We start from the raw sequence: 26351 nt of genomic DNA, 5'->3' as shown, positions 1-26351 counted from the left end.
AAACTTTAAGCTTATGCTGAATACTATATTATCATTGTGTTTTCTTATAAATACATTTTTAAAGTTGTTCTAATATTTTATATACTATTTTATATTTATATTTTATCCCCATACCTGTTATTTTTTAGAATTCACTTTTAGAATAAATATCTTCCTCTATTTTAAGCTACATATGTGTACCTCTTTTATGTCTTCCAGCCTCTGCCCCCAATAATGTGGTACTAATTGAAAGCTTTCTAGGCCAAGAATTAGAAGGTGATGACCCTACATACATTAGCCAGATGATTCTGACATGCTACTTAGATGGGTAATGTGTTCACACCTAGGCAACTGATTTGTTGGACTATAATACACTGTATTTACAGTCTTTGGAGACCCCTTTAGGCTTTAATACACTGTAATTCTGATTCTAATTCTGATATAATTGTCTCATTTCCGAAGTTAAATAAATGTTCTTTTTTTTAAATTTTAAATCAACCTTGAACAATTTCAACTTTGATTCAGGTATATAGTCTTTATGATCATTAATTTTCTATATAAAATACTTTTAATTTGGTTTTCCCCACACTTTCTCTTTATTTATCCTTTGAAATATAGACACTTAAAAACTTAAGTACAAGTGATAACTCTGGTGCATATGGTTTAATACTAGTTTAGGAGTAAATAATAGACTGTCGATATCAGTTAAACTCTTAATGCCAAAATGTAATCCTTTTTCATAGGAAAATAAACATGAAATAAAATTTAAAGACTAAATTTACTTTTAAAGGTTTATTTACATACGTTTTGTAATTTTATGTTCAGGTCACACTAATATAACCTCCAAATTGCACAATTTATCTCAGTTGACAATATTCCACTCAGAGGTCACTGTGACCCACAAATCAGTCCACTTAAATGGTTTCCTTCCACCTCATAGAATAAAGTGTCCTTTACTTTTGTCAGCAGTCACAAATATTGGAAGACAGAATTCAGATAAATTACTTCAGCATTAATATTTGTCCAGAAACTTATTTGACCAACTTTCAAATTTATTCCAAGTGAAAAAAACTTCAATGTTTTTCCCCCCAGTATGCTCTTTGGTATAATAAGTAATATGCAGATATTTTAATGACATTATTTTGCCTATAATATTTTTTCATCTTTATTGAATTTTAAAAAATAGCTTTAATGAGAAATAATTTAAGTATCATAAAATTCGCCCATTTTAAGTATATAATTCAGTGATTTTAGTATATTTATAGTTATATAACCATCACCATGATGTAATTTTAGAGCATTTCTGTCACCTAAGAACAGAACTCACTGTCATTAACAGTGTCTCTGTTATTTATCTGCCCCCTGCCACCCAACCATTAATCTACTTTCTGTCTCTATAGATTTACCGTCTGGACATTTCATATAATAAGAACCATGTAATATGTGTTCTTCCGTGCCTGGCTTCTTTAACTTAGTATAAAGTTTCTGAGATTCATCCATATTTTGCATGTATGAGTACTGTATTCCTTAGTTAATAGCTTCTTTATTTAAATGAAAAATATCAGAATGAGTAATGTTCAGTAGGAAAAAATACTGATCTAGGAGTCAAAGACTTCTGCTTTCTAGCCCTGTTTATACCTTTTACAGCCCATTTGGACAAGTTATTAATTTCTTTGACCCAGTTACATCATTGGTAATGGAAATACGGTAGCTTTCCCTACCTACCTTAGAGCAATAGGAGAATTAACAAGACAAAATATAGGAACCACTAAATAAGTATACAAATATCATACTGCATACTCCTGGTGTAATAGCAAACCAAATTATTATAATTAGGATCAAAGTTTTAGAATTTCCTTAAATGCTCCTGTAATAACAAAGGAAAACCATACATTTTATTATTTTTTTAATGTTATTGATTTCAGAAAGGAAGGGAGAGGGAGAGGGAGAGGGAGAGGGAGAGGGAGAGGGAGAGGGAGAGGGAGAGGGAAAAGGAGAGGGAGAGGGAGAGAGAGAGAGAGAGAGAGAGAGAGAGAGAGAGAGAGAGAGAGAGAGAGAGAGAAACATCAATGATGAGAGAGAATCATTGATTGGCTGCCTTCTGCACTTTCCCGACTGGGGATCCAGCCTGCAACCTGGGCATGTGATCTGACCTAGAATGTAATTGTGACCTCCTGGTTCATAGGTCTACGCTTAACCATGGAGCCACGCCAGCCAGGCAAAAACCATACATTTTAATTCCTGTTTACCCAAAGGTTCAATTGTTTCTCCTAATGTATCTTTCGGTCAGCCTTGGTTAGCTGTAACAGTCAGTAGCCTGTCTGCTCTTAGGACAGGTTGTTGGAAAGGAGTGGCTATGATTAATTGGCATCACCTATGGAGTGGTGGATAAAAGCATCTATGAACAGAATTCCACTGTGACCTTTCCTGGCAGGCGTGAAGTTTCAGAGGGAGCTCACTGTGGTGAATTGGCCGGTTTTTATGATTCCTTTCAACCCTTGGGCTCCAGTAGGAAGAGTGTAACTTGGGCTTCCAATAAAAGGGGAGAAGTGCTGATGTTACAAACAGAAAACCAAGGCAGTTTGTACTGATCCTTAGTTACATGAAATCAGCAGCCCTTGAAAGAGAGCAGCTTGATATTGGGATACTGTGGGCTGCTTCTGTACCCCAAAGCAAGGGGACACAAAAAAATGCACGGTTCTCCTAAGGTTAGTAGACAAGTGGCAAGACAGATAGTCCTGACTGGAACCCAGAGAGTTCATTCTAGGACCAGGCCACCATTGGAATATGGGATCTAATGCAGGGGTCTCTGGTAGGAAGCCGCTTAGTTTTTGGTCAGTGGAATCTTATAAGATTATCTTCTTTTCCTTTTTTATTTGCTCCCCACTTTAAGTTTTCATATAAAGGTACTTCTGTTTTCGTATTACCTTCACTTTACAAATGTTTGAATCTTAGAGGAATTTTCTGCAGTGATCTTGAGTGCACACAACCCGGGATGGATGTCTCACCTGTGAGCCTCCTCTCCCTCCTTTGGGACGGCTGTAATTCGGGTGTATACTCATTTCTCACCCATGCCATTGCCGCCTCTCCTCCCCTTGTTCTTCCCCTCCAGCATGGTTTTCCTCTTTCAAGGCTAGATCGAAGCCTTGCCGCTCTCTCTGCCGTTTCTTTGACTGCGCCATCCTCTTCAGGATCTTGGGGTAAGTGTTAGACTTCACCTTTTCTTTTCTTTTTCTTGAAAAGCCCTGTGGACTTATTTGCTCTTTTATTCTTGCTCCCATTCTGTACATGTGGCGGGATATAACCTCACTCCCCTTCCCCACCTCCTTAACATAAGTTTTCTTCTGCCCATTTAATCACCAATCACCAATTGTGTTCATTCAGCAATATTAATTAGGCACCTATCATATGATGAAGTGTAAGCTTGAGTAAGAACAAGCCATCAATAGGTTGTGAAGTGGGATATAAGATGGGTATATAGGTGTGTTAACATGGTTCAGTGTTAAGCTACTTTATACGATTCATTTGTTTTCTATTACAAAAAGAAAAAGCCACGCTTACAATTGGTTAGGGAATTCCAACATTCACATAGTTATAGACATTTGCTGTGTATCCTCCAAGACTTTCAGTTTTGAAAATATACATATATATATATATCTGTATATATGTTTAATTCCTCACTCAAGGATACGTTTTCCATTGATTTTAGAGAGAGGAAGGGAGGGAGGGGAGGAGGGTGAAAGAGAAAGAAATATTGATCCATTGCCTCTCTTATGTGCCTCAACTGGGGCTCAAACCTGCAGCCTAGGCATGTGCCTTGACAGGAATCTAAGCCGCAGCCTAGGTATGTGCCCTGACTGGGAATGGAAACTGCAACCTTTCAGTCTATGAGATGACACTCTAACCAGCTGAGCCACACCAGGCTCAAGGCTGGAGTATATATTTTTATAAAAATGTAATAATAGAGTTTTAGAATCTCTATTCCACCACCCCCCCATTTCCTCTATTATGAAACCTTTCTATGTCAAAAACATTCCTAGTGTTCTGGTTTTGGATTAATCATAATTTATTTCACTGTACCCAATTTTTGGACAGTTGTTTTCACTTTTCTTTTAAAATCATGCTGTAATAAACATAAATCTTTTCCCATTTCCATGTTGCTTTCAGAGCTCTTTAGTCTTAAAATTATAAAATGTTTTTGTTTTTTACTCAACACTTTTAAACTATGGAGTTGTGTGGAAAAAAATTTTTTAATGCAACTAGCACAAAGGAGTTTTGTAGCATGAAAGCACTCTTTTGAAGAAATTCTTGTCCTTTGCTTATTTTACTGCCACCCAGCACAAGGAGAAAGGTACAGAGAAAAGAATAGTACTCTGTGTGGCTGAAGATGCACTCCATCCCCTTTGCAGTTTTGCATAAAATTAGTCCTCAGACAGGAATCTCTGTAAGCATTCTGATGATAAAACACACCAGCTCATTAAAGAACGTTGATGTTTATATGGCTACTAGCGGCCTGGTGCATGACATTCATGCACTGGGGGAGTAGGGGTCCCTCAGCCCGGCCTGCACCCTCTTGCAGTGTGGGAGCCCTTGGGGGATGTCTGACTGATGGCTTAGGCCCACTAAGCTGGCAGTCAGACATCCTTAGTGCTGCCGTGGAGGCGGGAGAGGCTCCCACCACCGCCACTGCACTCACCAGCCGTGAGCCCTGCTCTGGCTGAACTGCGCTCCCCCTGTGGGAGTGCACTGACCACCAGGGGGCAGGTCCTGCATTGAGCATCTGCCCCCTGGTGGTCAGTGTACATCATAGCAACCAGTCGTTTCACTGTTTGGTCAATTTGCATATTACCCTTTTATTATATAGGATGTGACTATTTGAAAATGTAAATAATTTTAAATCTAAACGTCTCTATCTTCCATTTATTTATTTACTTTATTATTAACCCTAAGTCTTTTTCTTTTTTATCACGTAAATATTTTCAGCTAATATTCAGTTCATTATAAATCACTGTCTCTTCCTACTTAACTAACTCCAGGTTCTCCATATCCATTACTAGTACTTTTTTGTCTCAAATAATAGAGTTTTATCATCTCTACCACCATTTTCTCTATCATGAAATCTATTATGATATATATATATTTATGTGAATTTATTTGTACAAATTTGTCAGAAAACAAAGTACTGTTCTGAAGTATTCAGAAATGTCTAAATCCATGAGGATTGTTTCTATGAGATAGAAAAAGTATTATCTTAATTTTGTTACTTGAGAAGGGTGGTTAAATGATGTAACAAGGGTAAAAAAAATGGAATTTTAGATTCCTATCTTACTCACCCATAATTTGCAATATTTTATAAGCCCCTATAAATTACAGTTATCTTCATGTTATAGTGGGTTGGTTTAATGTTCAGAATAAAAAAATACAGTGAAGGTTTAGAAGCCTTCTTTTTGCATGTGAAGTAAATTCTTGATCTTTAATATTAGAGTATAATTTATTTCCAAATTTTAAGTATCTGATTATCTCCTTAGATTGATTTAATTCACTTCCCACTCTCTTCTCTTCACACAAACCAAGCTAATAATTTTCTGGTTTTCATATAACTACATCTGGACTAAATTACAACTTTGTAGCAGCAAATATATTCACACCTGTTCTAGCATCTGATTTATAAAAATCACCAAATGATATTTCAAGTCTCTTCTGGCATTATGCAGAAAATGTTAATGTACTTCAAGTATACTTGTTTCAAAATAGATGTGAATTAAACCTCTGAAATATAAACTCTAAAATGAATGAATTTTCCAAATGGTTATATCACCATCTGAGCTTTGTAAAATGTTGGCTGAAATTTCAGTGTGTTAATTTGCAATTGATATAGTTGAATACTCATTAAAGAACTTTCTTCTATTATTGGTATATATTCTTACATCGGCAAAGGTTTCCTCTGCTCATTTAAAAATATAACTTTTGTAAAGGGCTAACCTCTTCAATTTGTGGTACAATAATACATATACCAGTATATATAACTGTAATCTAAATGCAGCATATTATGTTCATTCACATCAATTATATCTGATCAGAAACCTCACCATTTCAGCCACATAATTAACTAACCAACTGACTAAATAAAATCATTTAACATAGTGGAAAATAAAACAGGTTTAAGTTTAAAATAGGTATTGGATTGTTATCTAAGACATAATTTATCATTATTGAAGGCAAAGTGAGGCATTTGATTATAATTTCCCTAAGGAAAAGGAATCTATCTTATTGATATTTATACACTGAATCTAATTAGTATGGACCCTACCTATAACAGAATAGGTATGTACTCCGTAAGTGTCTTACTGGAATAAAATAACATGTTTATAATATAGTTGAAGTGTAATGCCAAAATAAATATTAGTAGTATCAATAAAAACTGCACAACTCTTTATGTTCCATGCAATTTAATCTTAGGTTAAATGTTTAGTTTAACCACAATTTTAAATATTTATTTGCTTGGATTTTTCATTTAATATCTACAAAATTGCATTCATTCTTTCAAAAATTATTTTTTAGCACCTTCCATGTCTCAAACTCTATGAATATAACAGACAAAATTCCTGCTCTAAGGGAATTTACATTCTAGTTAGTTTACACTGTGAAAACTAAATGAGTATAATGCACTTAGAATATAGTATCTGGCACATAGTAAGTACCCAACACTTATTAGCTATGATGATGATGATGATGGGAGACACCTGTATATAAATGCTATTCAAAGCCATGAGACTAGATGATAACAGCTAAGGAGAAAATGCAAGTAGGAAAGGTGCTTAGGGCTGAACTATTGATGCTTCCCAACATTTAGAATGAGAATCATCCATTTAGACTGAAAAACAATAGCCAAGGAGGGAACAAGAGCATGTAGTGTAATGTATCAAAGAGGAAGTATACTGTGTGCCAAATTAAATGTTGGAATTGCCAATAGAGAAAGAAGGTCATTCGTAACCTTAAGAAGACTGATTTCTGTGGAGGAGTGAAGAATAAAGCTCCATTGGAGTGGATAGAAAAGAGACTGCAGAAAAAGCAAATATAAAAAAGGGTAACATGAATCACTAAGAAATATAAAATGAGACGATCAGCTTCAATAGTAAGCAGAAAAACTGCAAATTAAGCCAACAATGAGACACTACTTTGTACCCTATCGGTTGGTAAAAAGAAAAAAAAAAATTAAATAGCTCTTTCTAGTAAGTGTTAGTGAAACAGGCACCTCCATTCATTGAGGTGGGGGGATAGTGGTGTCTCTGTCCTGGGATCAGTTAGTGTTATTTAATTATGTGTATGCCTGTGACCTCATGAGTTCGCTCTGAGGTCATACTGCAGAAAAACTCCCCTGTAAGTACACAAGAAGAGTAAAAGGCTTTACAGCAGGGTCATTTGTGGTGACACAAAGTTGCAAGCAACCTAGGTTCGTGACTGTAGGTGTAGATCAGTAAAGTGTGGTATGTGCACATAATTAAAAGTATATGCACATGATTAAATGTCAGAAAGGAATGAATCATATCTAATGTATGGCTGTATGGATGAGTCTCAAAAAACATAACACGCAGTGAAAAAAGTAAGAATTAAAGTGAGATTTATTTACTTGTGCAGTTTTCTTTGAACACCTGTAAAAAGTACTATTTATTCACACATAAGAAACAACTTAGAAGGCATACATGAAACCCACCCACATAAAGGTGGGTGCCCTCTAGAATGGATTCCCAAATGCAAATGAACATGTCCCAGTACTTTAAAGCAAAATTAACCCTCTTTCTACCATATCCCTCTCCAGCTACAATTGATTCTCGCTGCACCCTCTTCACAGAATCAAATGGGCTGCCTTTCATTACTGTTTCAAGCTCACTCCTCACCCTCCGCCCAGGTTCTGCCCCTTGTTTTCTTTTGTATCTTGGACACACAGAACTGAGTTTATTAGACTCAGTGCAGAACCTCCTGTCATCCTTGTCCAGCGCAAGCAAGACCCCACTTTCAATAATTTATCTGTAAAATACATCAAATACAGAGAAAACTATAACAAATGTGTGATATCATCTATATTTAACTAGTTTTAACATTTTGCCATAACTGCTCTGTAGATTGTTAAAGAAAAATGCACAGTGAAAACCTTCATTTTTCCTCTTTCCCATACAAAGATGACCATTGGTGACACTGGCCCCAACACGTTCCTCAAGGTGACAAGTGATGAAATTCAGAGTAGATGTCAGGGGTAGGTGGTTACTGCTACCACCAGTTATAAGAGCTCTCAGTGACTAGTTCTCATTATGTGCCTGCTACTGCTCACCTCTTTACATATATTAGGTCACTCAATTCTCAGATTAATCTTTTGCCATAATAACAATTGTATAGGTCCGTGGTCAGCAAACTGCGGCTCGCAAGCCACATGCGGCTCTTTGGCCCCTTGAGTGTGGCTCTTCCTAAGCCTTAGGAGTACCTTAATTAAGTTAATAACAATGTACCTACCTATATAGTGTAATTTTTAAAAATTTGGCTCTCAAAAGAAATGTCAATCGTTGTACTGTTGATATTTGGCTCTGTTGAATAATGAGTTTGCCGACCACTGGGTAGGAAACTCAAGTGCCTAAATTCACATCGCCAGTAGGAAGCAGAGCCAGAATTTGAAATAAGGCATTTTGGCTTTAAAGTTTATGCACAACAGCTTGATGTTATCTGGTCTTAGGAGTGTATTAAAAGAAGAGTGGGCTTTTGTTTTTCCTTTTCTTCAGTTATTCCCTCTGAAGAATAATATAATATATATATTATTATGGTGCCTTCAATTACTCATTGAAAAAAATTCCCCTGGATCTCTGGGTGCCAGTCCTCTGCCTGCTTGCTCTTCCATTCAGCTACGTGAACCTGAAATCCATTTCCTCCAGATAGCACTTTGAACCAGGTTTTTAATTTTTAATATCCAGAAAGTTTTAAGCTGAAAGTATCTTCCCACTGTAAAGGTTTTCTTTATTGTGTTTTTTTTTTTTTTAAAAAATTACACTAACTTAATATACCCTCCAAATGACTGTAAAGTTTTATATTCTTCTGTAAAAGAACTAAGAATACCTTTTGTATTTTTGTAGGTTCTAGAAACCTTTCAGAATAACAGGATTCTCTTAAATGACTAATTACACCAAATCTGATGCCTGCGTAATGCTATCCAGCAAGCAGCTGGCTTTGTATGAAGAGAGGCTAAGAGCTCTTTTTGTCTTGTTCATTGAAAATCATTTGCTTTTTATTTAATATCTGCAAAGAGCGCCGTCCCATCTTAGTAGAGTTTGATGTTGTGAATTTTGGATTGTTTCCATGGGTTCCGCCTTACATCTGCATGGTGGTTAAAGCCAATGCTTCTTTTCTTCTTGTAGGCATTCAGGGCCTTTTGCCTCATAATCCAATGTCATGGTGAATGACAGAAAATTGAAGTTGAATTTATTTAACTACAGAGGAGGACTGCACAGAACAATACACTTATTTAAGAACTCCTTGCCTCGGGAACTGAAGGCGCTGTCTAGTGCAGGTGGCTTAATCTCTCTGCTGCTTATCCTAACTGTGTTCCTTTATTTATTAAGGACAGGAACTGGGCACTCCGCTTGCAAAAACAAAAGGACCCTACTAGTCTACCAGAACCAATTATAAACCAATAGGATGCTTACCGCCTCTTTCAGAACAGTAAACATATGGCCTGTGGCATTTTTAAAACAATCCTTAGCCCCCCTTTACTAGAGAAAATGTAACCAAAAGTAAAAAGAAAGAAAGAAAGAAAGAAAGAAAGAAAGGAAGGAAGGAAGGAAGGAAGGAAGGAAGGAAGGAAGGAAGGAAGGAAGGAAGGAAGGAAGGAAGGAAGGAAGGAAGAAAAGAAAAGAAAGAAAGAAGCTATGAAAAGATATTCATCCACATCATGAATAATTTTTTCAATTATCTGTGATATCTTCTCTGCTTATATGGCTTATTTGTTGACATTACTTATATTTCCTGTTTCTATTTACTTCACATGGCAGTCTCTTCAGAGGTTTCTGTGTTTTGAAGTAAAACGTATATTTGCTTTCCTTATTTTTACTCAGAGATGCTATAAAAACATAGTGAGTAATCTGCAGGAAGCGGCTTCTCCAATCATTGGGTATTGTGAATTAAAGACTAAGCGGTCTATGTTTATCTTGAAATAGGGAGAAAGGGAAATATAGGTGGGCATAGCGAGAGATGAATAGTGGAGAGTATAATGGGTTTGTTTTTTTTTTCCTGGAGTTGGATATGATTGTGTAGTTTATTTCCCTTTAAACCCAGTAAATTCTGGAACTGTGATGACCAAATATATTCAAATGTGAGCCTAAGGATACTTCCAATGTTATAGAAATGGTTTTGAATTAGCTGCCAGTTTTACTGTCTGTTCCAATTATCAGGTAATTGAGAATTAATTGTGTGAGATTCACATATCAAGTATCAATTCTTTGGGATTTTTAAGGTAATCAATTCTCCCCCTTAACAATAGCATTTAGAAGTAATAACAGAATTTGTCATTTGGCCTCAGACCCATGCTTCATCTAGAGTTTAAGATTATATCCTGCCAAACCACCAACGGACATTTAACGGGAAGTTGTAAATGTTAGTCTCATAAAGTTGGTCATAATGACACCACTTTATCTTAGTATCTTCCTTAATTATAATACATTAATTTTTAAACTTTCAAAAATTAAAATATAAATCACCTGTTGGAGTTAGAAATTTCACTGATTTACTACATATTTTATATAAAACAATACTTTTCATTTGCCTTAAAATATATCTCTTTAGAGATTCTGGGATATGCTAAGCAAGTCTAAACCTACTCTGCCCACACTTTCATGGAGAAATACAGTGGGGCCTTGACTTACGAGTGTCCCGACGAACGCGTTTTTTGAGATACCAGCTGTCTCTCGGCCAATTTTTTGCATTGAGTTGATAGAGTAATTTGAGTTAACGAGCTCCGTAATGAGCTCCTTAACGAGCTCGGTCTCGGAACCAATTAAACTCGTAAGTCAAGGCCCCACTGTATTATATTCCCTTCTAGCTTTTGTATTTTGAGTCAGTATAAGAGAGTTGGAAAAATAAGGGCTGTGGAATGAGGCCAAGCTGAGTCTGAATCACAAGATCACTTCTAACCAGCTGTCTGACCTCTGATAAGCTAGTTAATTACTCTGATCCTCAGAGTCTTCACTGGTAAAAATAAAAGGTGTAGCTGTCTGTCACGGCTGTTGCGACTGTGAATGAAATGATACAGGAGAAAGCACTCTACACTGTGCTGGGACGTGGAACACACCAACAGTCACCAACTTCCTCTCTGCGTATCCTTCAGAGGGTGGGCCCAAATCTCTGAGCTGTGCCCATGTGACTAGAACCCCTCTGCAAGCACACATGAGCTTAATGACAAGGAAACACATCACACAACACTTCTGAGATTGCTATGTTTCTAAATGGGGGTTATACTGAAAAATAAATTCTCCATTTATTTTATCTTTTCTCTCATATAATGTTATTACTTGATAAATGGAAAGTTGTACCCCACAAATATTACCTACCTAGTAAGTCCTGTTGAATCTTATTTTTTCTCAAATTTATTGCCTCAGCAGAGTTTAAAATCTTTACTGAGTTTCTCTGTAGGCTAATGCAGTTACTCATTGTAAGATACCAGGCAAGAGAATCAGAGAGCATCTCATGTTTTCCTCATCAGAAAATAGGGCTATTAGCAACTTCAAGGCAGTTTCAGGGATAAAATGTAATACTCTCTGTGAAAGTACTGGGTACACAAGATTTATGCCAATATGCCAATATCTGATAAATTCTAATTAAAACATTTGTTTAGAGTGAATTTATTTTCTGATTTAAGAAAATGGCTCTCCTTTCTAAAACAAAGTTAAGGCAGATTGAATATATATATATATATATATGTATGTATTTGTATGCATGCATAAAGACTTTAAAGTTTATTATTAAAAATATGTTATTAAAACACCCAAGAAGATATAACATAGGGATTTTATCATTCCAGTGTTTTAAATATTTTTTTCGTAGAAACCAATTACTCCATACTGTTTTTCACCTTATCTCCAAAAAGAGTGCCAACAAGCCCTGGCTGGTTTGGTTTAGTGGTTAGAGCGTCAGCCCGCAGACTGAAGGGTTGAGGGTTCGATCCTGGTCAAGGGCATGTACCTCTATTGTGGGTTCAATCCCAGGCCCTAGTTGGGGTGCTGTGGGAGGTAACCAATTAATGTGTCTCTCTCGTGTTGATGTTTCTCTTTCTCTATCCCCTTCCCCCCCTCTCCTCCCTCCCTCCCTTCCACACTGTCTGAAAATCAATGGAAAAATATCCTCGGGTGAGGATTAAAAAAAAAAAAGTGCTGACAAGGGCTATCGCTGAGGCTGGGATTCAGATCACAGTTCCCTGACACAGCCTAATGGCAGGACTCAGAGAATTCAAGCATTTGTTCCTGTGCTTTAGTTTCAGTTCTGCATCCACAGACATGTTAGACATGGCTGTTTGAATAATCTTCCTTAAACTCTGTTTTAATTCTGCAGTTCAAGACTGTGGAAGCCAATTTCTTGCTTGCATCTCCTTGGCTTTGAAAGTCATTAAAATGCCTATTAGATGCTACCCAGAGTTAACAAATTCTTTACCTGGAGCCTCGCACGTGGTTTGTCTAGTTCAGTTCTACCGGGAGGCCTCAGCAATACTCTAGTTCCAGGCCACAGGAGGAGCTTAGGCAGTCTCACAAGTGAGCCACGTGATCAGGAATTCATATGTGTATTGGCTACATAAATGTCCTTGGGAAACATGAGTAAAATTCAGCCTATTAGCTGTTTGAAAATAAGCATGATGTTGTGGCAAACGGAGGCCAACAAACTGGGTCTGCCAAAACCCATGAACTCCATGGGGTTTTAGAGTAGGGACAAGCTGCATGTGGTCATCCGGGCAAAGTGGAATCAACAGTTAACTGCCCGATTCTTTGGGGGCTGCTGCGTGGCAACTCCAAAGGAGTGTGGTTTACCCTATGAAGCTATCTGGACACTTAAAATGTCCTAATTGGATGAATATATTGTGTCATTTCAGATTTGCAAAGTCAAGTAGAGGGACTCGGGCTAAAACTTCAGAAGGCAGTGACCGAGCTGGACAGCTATAAAGAAAAGTTCATGTAAGATGGTGAACGTTAAGCCACCTGTACAAGCCCCCCAGGGGTCCCCTGTGACTCCTCTGCAGGGGTTCGGCTGTGTGGGTATGGTCACCTGCTGCTCTTCCCGGCTATTTTTCTGGCCTAGATTGTATATCGAAGGACCTGGAAATATTTTTAAGTACATGAGATGTTTCTTTCCCTCAGTAAGAAATTTACTTATCCATCCATGTATGAAAGCTTTCCCTGGTCGTTCAAATTAGTAACTTCATGTGAAAGAGTCTCTGAGGTTTTTCTCTTATTGTTGTCTCTATATTATCTGCCCAGAAGAAACAATATTGAAGTTGTTTCTTAAAATTACAAATTTTAGCCCTAGCTGCTTTGGCTCAGTGGATAGAGCATCAGCCTGTGGACTGACGGGTCCCAGGTTCGATTCCGGTCAAGGGGACATGCCCGGGTTGTGAGCTAGTTCCCAAGTGGGGGGTGTGCAGGAGGCAGCCAGTCAATGATTCTCTCTCATCATTGATGTTTCTATCTCTCTCTCTCCCTCTCCCTTCCTCTCTGAAATCAATAAAAATATGTTTAAAACAAACAAAACAAAAAAATTGCCAATTTTAGGTTCCAAAAGATAGTTGAAAATTTTTGAAATGTTGGAGTACTTACATTTTATATAAGTAATAAAATAATTGGCAAACAAATGATAAGAAAGTGCCCTTGTAAAATATTCAGAGCACTATTTTGTTTAAAAATGAAGAAATATATGCACCCCTATGATCATGGCAGCGTTATTTACAATAGCCAAGATTTGGAAGCAGCGCAAGTGCCCATCAATAGACAAGTGGATAAAAAAGGTGTGGTACATTTACATAGTGGAATACTACTCAGACGTTAAGAGGAAGGACATCTTACCTTTTACAACAGCATAGATAGACCTGGAGAGCATTGTGCTAAATGAAATAAGCCAGTCAGAGAAAGATAGTATCATATGATTTCACTTATATGTGGAATCTAATGAACAAAATAAACTAACAAAATAGAAACAGACTAATAGATACAGAGAACAGACTGGCAGGTGTCAGAGGGGAGGGTGGTTGGAGAGCTAGGTGAAAAGGGTGAAGGGATTAAGAGAAGGGGAAAAACAAAAAACACTCATAGACATGGACAACAGTATGGTGATTACCAAAGGGAAACGGGGGTGGAGGGAGGTAGAGGAAAGTAAAAAGGGGATAAATAGTGACGGAAGGAAACTTGACCTGCGGTGGTGAACACACAATATAGTATACAGACAATGTATTATAGAATGGTATACCTGAAACCTGTATAATTTTGCCGGGCCAGCATGGCTCAGTGGTTGAGCATCAAGTTATGAACCAGGAGGTCATGGTTCAATTCCTGGTTGGGGCACATATCCAGGTTGCGGGCTCAACCCCTAGTGTGGGACATGTAGGAGGCAGCCGATCAATGATTCTCTTTCATCATTGATGTTTCTCTCTCTTCCTCTCCCTTCCTCTCTGAAATCAATAAAAATATTTGTGGGGGGAAAAAACCTGTATAATTTTGTTAATCAATGTCACCCCAATAAATTCAATAGATAAAAAAGATTTAAAAATTGAATTTCAGAAATTTCAAAAATTACTTTGCAGTATAAATATAGCACACCTATAATTATAACACTAAAATAGAATTCATATAATCTTTTAGAGTAAGTAAATATTTTTAGTTTGTGGTATATAACCTGATAGCTCTGGTTTTCAGTTCTGATGTTTTAGAGATGAACCTCATCAGACATATAAATATTTAGATTGCTTAGCAACCAAATGTTTTGTATTGACCATGGACTACTCCTAAGAACAATATGTTAAAATACTCAAATAAAATGAGTATAGAAGGAAAGTACCTCAACATAATAAAGGCAATTTTTGACAAACCCACAGCTAATATACTCAGTGGTGAAAAACGAAGCTTTTCCTCTAAGATCAGGAACAAGACAAGGATGTCCACGCTTACCATTCTTATTCAACATAGAACTAGAATTCCTAACTATCAGACAAGAGAAATAAAAGCTATCTAAGCTGAGAATGAAGAAGTAAAAGTGTCACTTTTTGCATATGACATGTTTCTTTATATAGAAAACCCTAAAGACTCAAAAAAAAAAAAAACAACTATTAGAAACAATAAAAAAGTATAGTAAAGTTGCAGGACATAATAAATCAATGCACAACAATTCATTGTATTCTATATACTAAGAATGAAATTTGAGAAAAAGAAAGGAAAAAATCAATTCCTTTTGCAATTGTAACAAAACAAGAATGAAATACCCAGGAATAAAGTTAACAAAGGATGTGTAAGACCTTCTGGAAATTACAAAGCATTATTAAAAGAGATTGAAAATGACACAATGAAATAGAAAGACATTCCATGTTCGTGGATTGGAAGAATCAGCCTAGTTAAAATGTCCATATCATCCAAAGCAATATACAGATTTAATGCAATCCCCATTAATAAAATTCTTAACATAAGGAGAAACAGATTCCAAAAATGTGCTATAAAATGAATGTATATTTGGATTATTTATAGCAAAATAGTTTATTTTTGTAAAATAAGAAAAAACAAATATTCATGCTTTATAACATTGTGATTAATAGCACAGTAAATACAATAGTTCGCTTTCTGTGTATGGTAGCTAAGATTAAAAAAAATGAGTGATTATAGAGAACAACATAGACTGATGAAAAGGGACAGACCCAAAGACTGAGAAACAGCAATCAGGCTATCAATCCCCAGAAGGAAAGTAGGGGAGGGCGGGGGTAAGGAGAAGAGATCAACCGAAGGACTTGTATACATGTATATAAGCCAAACCAATGGACATGGACAACGGGGGGATGGGAGCATGAGTTTGTGTGTGGGGGGGAGGTTGGGGGTTAATGGGGGGGATGAGGACACATTTGTAATACCTTAACTAATAATAAAAAATAAAAAATAAATGGGAGATAAAAAAAAAAATGAGTGGACAGGGGGTCCTTGGCTCACTAGATCCAGGAAGTAATTTTCTAGGTGAGAAGAAACACAAAAAAGAGACACAAGGTAGTGATTGCCAGAAAGAAAAATCATTATTCCCCACCCTCTAGTAACATCAGGGAGGGCTTTGGCCATATAGATGCCTCCTATGGAGAGAAGGTTTCTTGGAGCTCATGAAGTGAAGAGGGAACAGTGCAGGAATAGAGAGGTAGAGCTGGCATCTACGGGCTAAAGTGGAGTGGAGTCCTGGGAAGTTAGTAGAGAAGATAAACACAGAAATAAAATTACCAAGGAAAAGGAATAAAACTTATTGGTTGTGACATGCATTATTTTTACCGAATAAGTGTGCACAGAATTCGCTATATATTCAAGGAGCCTGCCCACTTAATATGAACACATGCTGTGGTGGTATTTTTTGTTCATTGTGTTCCTAACATAATTTATAATGTGAGTGCTGAGAAATAGTAAGAGTCAGAGGAGATTAGAGTTGGAGGGAGAAATACATAACCTCCCCAAAGTCCATCCAATGAATTACCTGGAGAAAATCACTCTACAATTGCACAAATGCTGATGCTGTTGTCTCAGTTTATAAAATGGGTGCTTCCTGCCTGCATAAGAACTTCTTAAAATGAGAGAATAGGAGGAGTATCCATTTTTAGAAAATTTGAGTTATCAAAGATAGAGCCACTTAAATGGTCCCAACTTTTGGAAACCTTTCTCCGTGCTGGCTGTTCCCAATATTTCCATTTCTATGCCACTACCTTCCTTTACCCCTGGGACTCAGTGCAGTAGGGTGGGCATTTAGGATCAGGGCCTGGGACTGCTCAGGGTGCTCAGAGCTCAGGAGGTCCCCAGGCACATATAAGTACTATTTTATTTGTAGAGTAAAGCCAGATTTGTGACTTGGCCATTGTTTTATGATAAATTAGTTGGGAGTCCAAAGAATTCACTCAAAAATTTTGACACACAATTTGTAAATGAACTGGAGGTTTAATATATATGCCTCTCCAAACCTTCTGAACTTCCAGAAATTGGAAGGTACTGTGAAATCAGGTTCATTTAAAATTTCAGTCCTCACCCTTTGTGAGGGATAGGGGTGGGAATAGGTTTCACATATCCAACTTAAGATGGTTCTTTTGTCATTTAAAGATTTTTAAATGTTTTTATATGTTTTGAGTATTTTTACTTAAGGGGGAGAGGCAGTTTTTAAACAGATGAACTTGAGGTTCTCTTTTACATAAGGTTTATAAGAAATTATATCCCAAGGTTTATAAGAACTTGTTATGTATTGGAAAACAAATTTTATCAGTTAGGTTGCTTTAGGCTACAAGGGACAGAGGTAGTGGTTTCAAGTTTAGTTGGTCCAGCAGCTCAGCAGTATCTCCAAGATCTTGCTGTTCCTTCTGTCTTCATCCTGCTGCCCTCAGCCTGGCTTCACCCAAGTCTGGGTCCCTTGTGACCACAAAGTATCTGCAGTTCCAGGTGCCACATCCATATGTAACCAGCCCAGAGGCAGGAAGGGCTTGTTTTGCTGGTGTCTCCTTGGAAGTGAGAAAAACTTTTCCTAGATATTCCTCTTACCTCTCTGATCATTCCTGAAAACTTTTTGCCTCCCAAATAGGTGGCCTGGTGGCATCCAGTGTCTGTCAGAGTATAGATCTTCTTTTCGCATGATCCTAAATTGAACAGGCTAACTTCACTTCATTCATTCAATGCAAGATGCTTACTGAGTGGTGATTATGTGGCATTACCGTTGTGTGCAGGCACTAGATATTGGAGTAACAAGATTGACAAGCTCCAGTGGAGCTATTTAGGTAATTTCAGGTAATGTTAAGGACTACAAAATATACAACAGGCATACTGAAATGTGAGTAATGGGGACGGTGATATACTTTGGATGGAGTGGCATCCCTAAGCAGACGGCCTGTGAGTTAAGATCTGAGTAACAGGAAAGAGCTGGCAATACTAAAATGCTAACATCTGAAAACGGAGAGATCAAAGGCCCTAAATTCTTGGAGTGAGTTTTACAAATTCAAGAAACATGAAGAAGGCCAGTTGTGGTGGACACGCTGTGGTTTCCAAAGATAAACTAATGTCCTACTCCCTGGAATCTATGAGTATGTTACCTCACATGTCAAAGAGGACTTTGCACGTGTGATTAAATTATGGAGTTTGCAATTGGGAGATGATCCTGGATTATTTGGGCTGGCCCAGTGTAATAGGAAAGGTCCTTATAAGAGGAAAGCAAGAGGGTCAGAGTCACAAACGTAGATGTGAGGATGGAAGCAGAGGTTGGAGTGATGTAATTTGATGGAGCCACAAGCCAAGGAATGCAGGTGGTCTCCAGAAGCTGGAAAGGGGAGGAAACAGATTCTCCCCTGGGAACCGCCAGAAAGAACATAGCCTTCAGAATGAGCCTTCATTCTGATTTCAGGACTTCTGACCTCTGAACTCTAAGATAATACATTTGGGTGGTTTTAAATCACTAAGGTGTGGTAATTTGTTACAGCAGCAGTAAGAAGTTAATAAGCCAGTGCCTAGTGAGGAATTTGGATTTATTCAGAGGCAATGAAAAACTGTTGGAGAATTTTGGACGAGCGAATAAATTGATCGGATTTGTTTTAAGCAGTCAGTATGGCTGCTACATGGAGAATGGGCTGGAATGGGAATACAAGAGCAGTCAGGGAGACTAGGTGGGAAGCTGTGCGTTCGTATAGGTGAATGTGACTGGTGTAGTTAGTGTAAGGCTATAGTGTGGAGACAAAGAGAAATTTATGTTGGAGGTCAGTCTGACAGGATTTACCAATGGAGTAGACATGGCTGTGGAAGAAGGGGACTAGAACGGGAAGGTGAAAATAAAGGATGGTGTTTGGGGTTTTTCAGCATCAGGTCAGACAGCTGAGAGGCAATAGAGTATAGTGACCAAGAGCCTAGACTCCAGGCCAGACTGCTAGGGTTCAAATCCCAGCACTGCTAGCTGGGTACATTACTATCTCTCTCTGGTCTCAGTTTTCTCAACTCTAAGAAGGGAAAATGGGCCGCTTTGAGGGTTACGTTAGACATATAAGGTGTTACCTTTCAGTATCATTATTGTGTTGGTACCACTTATTGAAGTGAGAAAATCTCTAAGAGATATGGATATGGGAAGTTTGAGATGTCTTTGGATAGCAAAGTAGAAATATCAAGGAGGCAGTTTGAGAATGGCTATTTCATATAAAGGAGTGGAGTGGTATTGACCCTTGCCTTTCAGATTAGGGGAAAATATCCAATTATTTCATCTGATTCCCTTTGCTTTGATTGGCAGGAGCACCAAGGGCCTTTCTGAAGGCTCATTCAAAGCACTTGAAGAGAAAGGATTAACACTATTTGCTGAGAGTAAAAGAAGGAATGCAGTGTTTAAAGAGATGTAGGCATTCTTTCTAGCCCTTCCAATTTCTCCCATCCTAATGAAGGTGAAGATAACAATTGGGTCATGAAGGGTAGACCATAGAAAGAATGGCTTAACTGGAGAGGCAGTGGGAGCGGACCATGGTGAGGGGACTTCTTGGGATGATAGGCTTTCTAAAGAGCAGGCATTAAAAAAATGCAGCCCAGATCAATTGTCCACATAGTTAATAAAGTAACCACTAAAAGGAATTGCACTGTCCCTGCCTCTGGATTTGGAAAACTGTGTACAAGAGTCTGAACCCAGAATGAAAGTCATGGTGGGCTGATGAGTCTCAAAGCATTTTTTGAAGTAACATTTTTGTTTGATTTCAAATCAAATGTGTAAAACTTGGAAAATACAGGGATATATAAAAAAGAACATTGTAGTTATATTATGAGATAGCCTTATAGTTCCTTTTTCTAAATAATGTAATTTTAAACATATTTTTACTTAGTGATCTATGATCTTATGATTGTTACTTAGTGATCTATGATCTTTCTCACATCATTACATGATACATTTATTGATTAGTATTTCAATCTACATATGAACCATAACTTATTTACTAATCCTTTGGTTTTTAGAATTTCCAAATTTTTCACTTTTATAAGTAAATTTTTTAGAAATTCATATGGATAAATCTTTCTATTCACAATTACTTCCTTAGGATGTTTGCTAGAACCAGATGTCATATTTTTATGGTTTTTAATGCATAATGACTTATTGCCCTTCAAAAAGATTATACAAACTTTCAGCAGTATTTGTAAATACCCATCTCTTCTAACCAACACTGGGTATTATAACTTAAAAAGAAAAAAAGTTGCTAGTTTAACTGATAAAAAATTGTATCCCTGCATATGTGGCTTTTGGTATTCTTTCCTTTGTGACTTCCCTGAGCAGAGCCTTTGCCCACTTTACTAATGGCATGTTAATCTTTTCCTGATTCCTTCTTTCCTAACATTTTATTTGGAAAGTAGAGGCCTGGTGCATGAAATTTGTGCATGGGTAGGGTCCCTAGGCCTCCCCGCCTCCCCGCCTCCTCCTTCCCTCAGTGCTTGGCTGCAGCTGCTGGTTGCCCATCATAGTGAGTGATCAAATTCCCACTCTCCTGGTCAAACTCCTGAGGGGACAATTTGCATATTAGTGTTCAGGAATAAAATTTGGGTAATAACACCCCAAAGAAAATCAACCCTTTGTAATACTTTAAGCAATAAAAAAAAAAATTAAAAAAAAGAAAAAAAGAAAATCAAAGTGATAACCATAAAATTCACAAGGATATTTTTTTTAAGGGTGAAGGGACTTTGCTGGGACCAGGAATATGAAGCTTCTAGGGTAGCTGATAAAGTTTTATTTTTTTGGCCTGGATGGTAGTTATAAGAATGTTCTCTTAATAATAATTTGTTATATTATGTATTTTTAAATGTAATTTTATATATCTTACAATTTTATCATATTTTACTATAAAAAAGGTTTAAAATAAATGAATGTTATTCATGTGCATGATGTTTTAAAGTCATTTTTTGGAAACTAAGTCATTCTGCAAGTAGAGCAAACCCATTGATAATCTAAGTAACATTTCATCGTTCAGTATAAGCTATTTTAAGGTACATTTGGATAATGACTTGATGAACAGTTTATATAAATGTAAATTGGAATATTAATCATTCTTCATATATTAACTTTTCTAGTATTGTTACAAAACCAATTATATAAGATCAAGACAAATGTTTATTTCAGTTTTAGAATTTCCATTTTACTCTTTTCAATAGTTTCTATTTCTCTGCTAAGATTTTTCTTATCTTTTCATTAATTAGAGTCGATTCTGTGAGCAGAATTATAATTGCTCCTTTAACAATCTTTGTGAATTTCAATATTTGGTTCAATTCAGAGTCATTCCCTATTAACTATCTTTTCTGTTGAGAATAGGCTATGCTTTTCTGTTTCTCCTATATGAGTAATTTTTATTCTGGACATTGTGAATGTTATGTTATGGAGATTCTAGATTCTGTTATATTTCTCCAAATAATGGCAGGATGCTGTTGCTTTATCAGACAATTACTTTGGCCTCATAGTTCCGTTCTTTTTTCCTTATCTAGGCTGGTAGGAATATGCCCTGTGCACATGTAGTTCTGAGCTCAGCCAGACATGTGGGCAGAGTTTCTATGCAGCATTTGGGATCCTTCTCTCTGGCTCTCTCCTATTCAGGGTTTATCCTTCACAGCAGCTGTGGTTTCCCCAAACACTATGCTCTAGTTCTTCAGGACAGAATGACTGTGAGTTTGCTACCAGTTTTCTATCAGAATTTTAGTTTCCCCCACATGGTGAGTGTAGACTGGGCCTGTCCTTAAGTGTAAAATCATTAAGCCAACAAGTAAAAACCATGCTGTCACCTCACTCCGAGTGTTAATATCCCTCCAGAATCTGCCTGCTTGGTTACTTTCCAATACCTACATATAGAGGTTTTTCATTTTTTTTTCAAAAATGGTATCCAAAGTTTAGACTTTTACTTAAATGGAGATCAGTCTGATAGGAGCTTACTTGGCCATAAAAGTAGAAATAATATGAAGATACTAAGAATGTGTTTCTAAATAAAATAATGATAAAGAAAAACCCTATAGTCAGACTAACAGATTGGATTTATTTTGGCAAGGAAAAATCCTTAGACTATATATTTCTAATTTCAAGGAAATCTGCATATATAACCACAAATAGAATATAAAGATAAGAAAAGTAATAAATGAAAAACACCTTTACAAAGAGGAAAACAGCCCAATCGGAGTGGCTCAATTGGTTGAACGTTGTTACATGACCCATAGGATTCCTAGTTGAATTCCAAGTCAAGGCACCTAGCTGGGTTGTGGGTTTGATCCCCAGTCAGGAAGCAGAGGGAAGGCAACCAGTCCGTGTTTCTCTCTCACATCAGTGTTCCTCTCTCCTTTCCTCCTTCCCTTGCTCGCACTCTCTCTTTCTCTCCTTTCCTCTCTCTAAGCATGTCCTTGGTTAAGGATTTTTTTTTTAAAAAAAGGGAAAACAGTTATACTTTAAATATTTTGAAATAAAATATTTGAACCACTTTTGTATTATTTTAGGAAAAAGTCTAATGAAGCTGATGACTGTCAAAGAGAACTTAGAAAACTGAAGTTTGAATCCGTTATTTTTGAATCAAGGTATACATTGCAAATATTTTAATTAATATTTTTTAGTAATTGAGTTTGAAACCACATTTAAAATAACATTTTATTTAATATGTACTTTGGCTTTCTTATTGTATTGTTTACATATATATTACCTAATTCAAGTTTATAATATCTTTTTTTTAATTAAATCTTTATTGTTCAGATTATTACATTTGTTCCTCTTTTTTCCCCCCCATAACTCCCCTCCTCCCAGTTCCCGCCCCACCCCCCGCCCTCACTCCCCACCCACTGTCCTCATCCATAGGTGCACGATTTTTGTCCAGTCTCTTCCCACACCTCCCACACCCCTTTCCCCCCCAAGAATAGTCAGTCCATTCCCTTTCTATGTCCCTGATTCTATTATAATCACCAGTTCATTCTGTTCATCAGATTATTTATTCACTTGATTCTTAGATTCACTTGTTGATATATGCATATTTGTTGTTCATAATTTGTATCTTTACCTTTTTCTTCCTCTTCCTCTTCTTAAAGGATACCTTTCAGCATTTCATATAATCCTGGTTTAGTGGTGATGAACTCCTTTAGCTTTTCCTTATCTGTGAAGCTCTTTATCTGACCTTCAATTCTGAATGATAGCTTTGCTGGATAAAGTAATCTTGGTTGTAGGTTCTTGGTATTCATCACTTTGAATATTTCTTGCCACTCCCTTCTGGCCTGCAAAGTTTCTGTTGAGAAATCAGCTGACAGTCGTATGGGTATTCCCTTGTAGGTAACTGAGTTTCTTTCTCTTGCTGCTTTTAAGATTCTCTCTTTGTCTTTTGCTCTTGGCATTTTAATTATGATGTGTCTTGGTGTGGTCCTCTTTGGATTCCTTTTGTTTGGGGTTCTCCGCACTTCTTGGACCTGTAAGTCCATTTCTTTCACCAGGTGGGGGAAGTTTTCTGTCATTATTTCTTCAAATAGGTTTTCAATATCTTGCTCTCTCTCATCTTCTGGCACCCCTATAATTCTGATGTTGGTACGCTTGAAGCTGTCCCAGAGGCTCCTTACACTATCCTCGCATTTTTGGATTCTTTTTTCATGCCGCCCCTCCGGTTGGGTGTTTTTTGCTTCCTCGCATTTCAAATCATTGACTTGATTCTTGCGCTCCTCTGGTCTGCTGTCGGGAGTCTGTATAATATTCATTATTTCAGTCCGTGTATGCTTAATTTCTAGTTGGTTCCCCAACATAACATCGAGGGTCTCATTAGTTTTCTTGTAGATCTCATTAAGTTTATCAGCGGCTTCTAAACAGTTCTTGAGAGACCTTAAAAGTGTGGTTCTGAACTCTATATCTTCCATTGACAATTTTGTCCTGTTTCTTTGTCTCCGCATTTTGTTATGCTTTCTTGGTGCACCCCCTAGTGGTCTTTGTTCGAAGTCTTGTAGTTAAGCCTTGATTGTTGTAGCTAATACCAGGGAGGGTTTGACCTCCAGGCCAAGTGGCTGTGAGAATCAGCTGTGTCTTCAGTGAGAGAACTTCTGTCCTCTAGGGAGGTGCTAATCTAGCCTTTGCCTGAGGCTATCTGGCAAATGCCTCTGTGCAGGGCTTGGGCGGGGCGGGTCGCACAGGATTAACAGGGTGGGGGGAGAGAGCAGTTATGGCGGCTCTCAGTCCTGTCCCCAGGGGCTCTGCCTCTCTGAGTCCCAGCACCCGCTGCAAACCTCGGAGAGAAAGCTGCACTCGCTCTGACCGAAGCCAGACAGTCCCACTTCTCCCGTTTGAGTCTGGGTCCCTAAAGACTCTCCCGTATCTGGAGCTCAGAGTCTGTGACTCCCTCCCGATTGAAAATGCCAACCGCGCCCTCCGCCGCCAGCCCGCTCCGCGCACTCCGCACCTCAGAATTTGACTTCAGCACTGCGCCTCCTCTGAGTGTCCGTATGCGTTTCTCTTTCCTCCTAGTTGTAGGACTTCCACTCAGCCAGCGTTCCTGTGGTTCTGGGTGATGTCCGTTCAGTCTTTTAGTTTCACTTTTGAAGTAGTTGTTCAAGGCAGCAATCTCCGGCGTTAACCTATGCCGCCATCTTGGTTTGTCTAAGTTTATAATATCTTGAAGCTATTTATTGACTTTTGCTTCTATCTAGATGGGAAAATTTTAATAACAGATCTATTTCCTTAGCATTCTTAATTTCTATATGTTAAAGTTATAATCTATAATTTCAAATGAAAATTTCCATACTTTTGATAAACATGAAAATGTATTAGCTAATGCACATTGATGGATTTTTTTTCGATTTCTTTTTAGGCATACTAGATTGCTTAAAGAAAAAGAAGACTCTTTAATAGCTTGTCAGCAACTACATAAAACTTTACAGGAAGAACTGACTGCAAAAGAAAGGCAAGAAGAAGATATAAAAAGGAGGATGAACCTTGCAGAAAATGAACTAGAGACAACCAAAACTCTTCTGAACCAGACAAAGGAAGAGGTCATAACACTGAAAAATGAAAGGTGCAGTGAAGAATAATTTCTTCCAAAAATAGTTAATGTTTATGTCAGTATTCCATATATATTTGAAACATCAAGGTTCTGAAATCCCAGGATTAAAGATGTATTTCACCTGAAAGGTTATTATACCCCATGACCTCACTTTACAGGGATCAAACTAAAGTTTAAATTGTTAAATTTCGTGCTTAAAGTCATACAGTTAGTTAATGAAAGTAGAGTTGGAACCCACATTGGTGTTAGATTTTTATTGAAAAGATTAAAAAAGACCACGTGTGATACTCTACTGAATTTTACTTGGACCAATCACTGGTGGAGTCTGGCATTTTCCAGTAGAGAAAACTCTTCTTATATCACTTTTTCTTTTATTGCTTTCTACTTTTCTTCTCTTTGTTATTTGTCAACACCTCTTATTGAGGACTTGCCATAAGCACAGTTACCTCTGGTATTGAGGTAGTATCAAGGATGCTAAGAAACATATTCATACAACCTTCCTAGATATTTTTGCCAATAGACCATAGAGCCCACACCTTTATGGTCAATTAATATTTGGAAAAGGAGGCAAGAACATAAAATGGGGTAAAGATAGTTTATTCAATAAACAGTGTTTGGAAAATTGGTCAGATACATGCAAAAAAAAAATGAAACTAGATTTTATACCATCTTACACCATACACAAGAATTAAACTCAAAATGGATTAAAGAATTAAATGTTAGACTCAAAACCATAAAAATACTAGAAGAAAACATAACAGTAAAATCTAGGACATTTCTCATAGCAATATTTTTTCTGACATATCTCCTTGAGCAAGGGAAACACAAGAAAAAATAAACAAATGGGACTACATCAAACTTAAAAGGAACACTTTTCCTGATTCACCAACCCAGAGGGGAAGTCAGTTTTAAATTTGCACTGGCTCACAGAGCTGTGGCCCTCACCTGTGAAGCAGGTGTGAGTTTGCACATTTTCCACATAAGGAAATAGGTTAAGCGAGGTAAATTTCTTGCTCAGGGTCCTTGTGTCTAACCTTTATAACCCACGTTGCCTCTCCTACAGTTTGCACAATTCTCTCAGCATCTGCCTTAAAAGGCCCGATTTTGTCAGCTTTTGTCCATGTGACCGCTGTTTCTC

The 26351-nt window shown here is 37.3% G+C and overlaps 1 protein-coding gene across 1 annotated transcript in view; it reads left to right on the top strand.

Annotated features, from left to right (window-relative positions):
* The window catches only part of LEKR1 (leucine, glutamate and lysine rich 1), a 65609-nt gene that overhangs the window by 6982 nt on the left and 32276 nt on the right, over nucleotides 1–26351 (top strand). The window contains exons 3-5 of the mRNA XM_036351196.1: nucleotides 13097–13178; nucleotides 22689–22766; nucleotides 25022–25225. Coding sequence (XP_036207089.1) covers nucleotides 13097–13178; nucleotides 22689–22766; nucleotides 25022–25225 — 364 coding nt within the window. The remainder of the gene's footprint in view (nucleotides 1–13096; nucleotides 13179–22688; nucleotides 22767–25021; nucleotides 25226–26351) is intronic.

The sequence above is a fragment of the Myotis myotis genome, unplaced genomic scaffold (assembly GCF_014108235.1).
Source record: "Myotis myotis isolate mMyoMyo1 unplaced genomic scaffold, mMyoMyo1.p scaffold_m19_p_2, whole genome shotgun sequence".
Lineage (NCBI taxonomy): Eukaryota > Metazoa > Chordata > Mammalia > Chiroptera > Vespertilionidae > Myotis > Myotis myotis.
The sequence above is the reverse complement of the archived record's forward strand: the minus strand, read 5'-3'. Positions and strand labels throughout refer to the sequence as shown.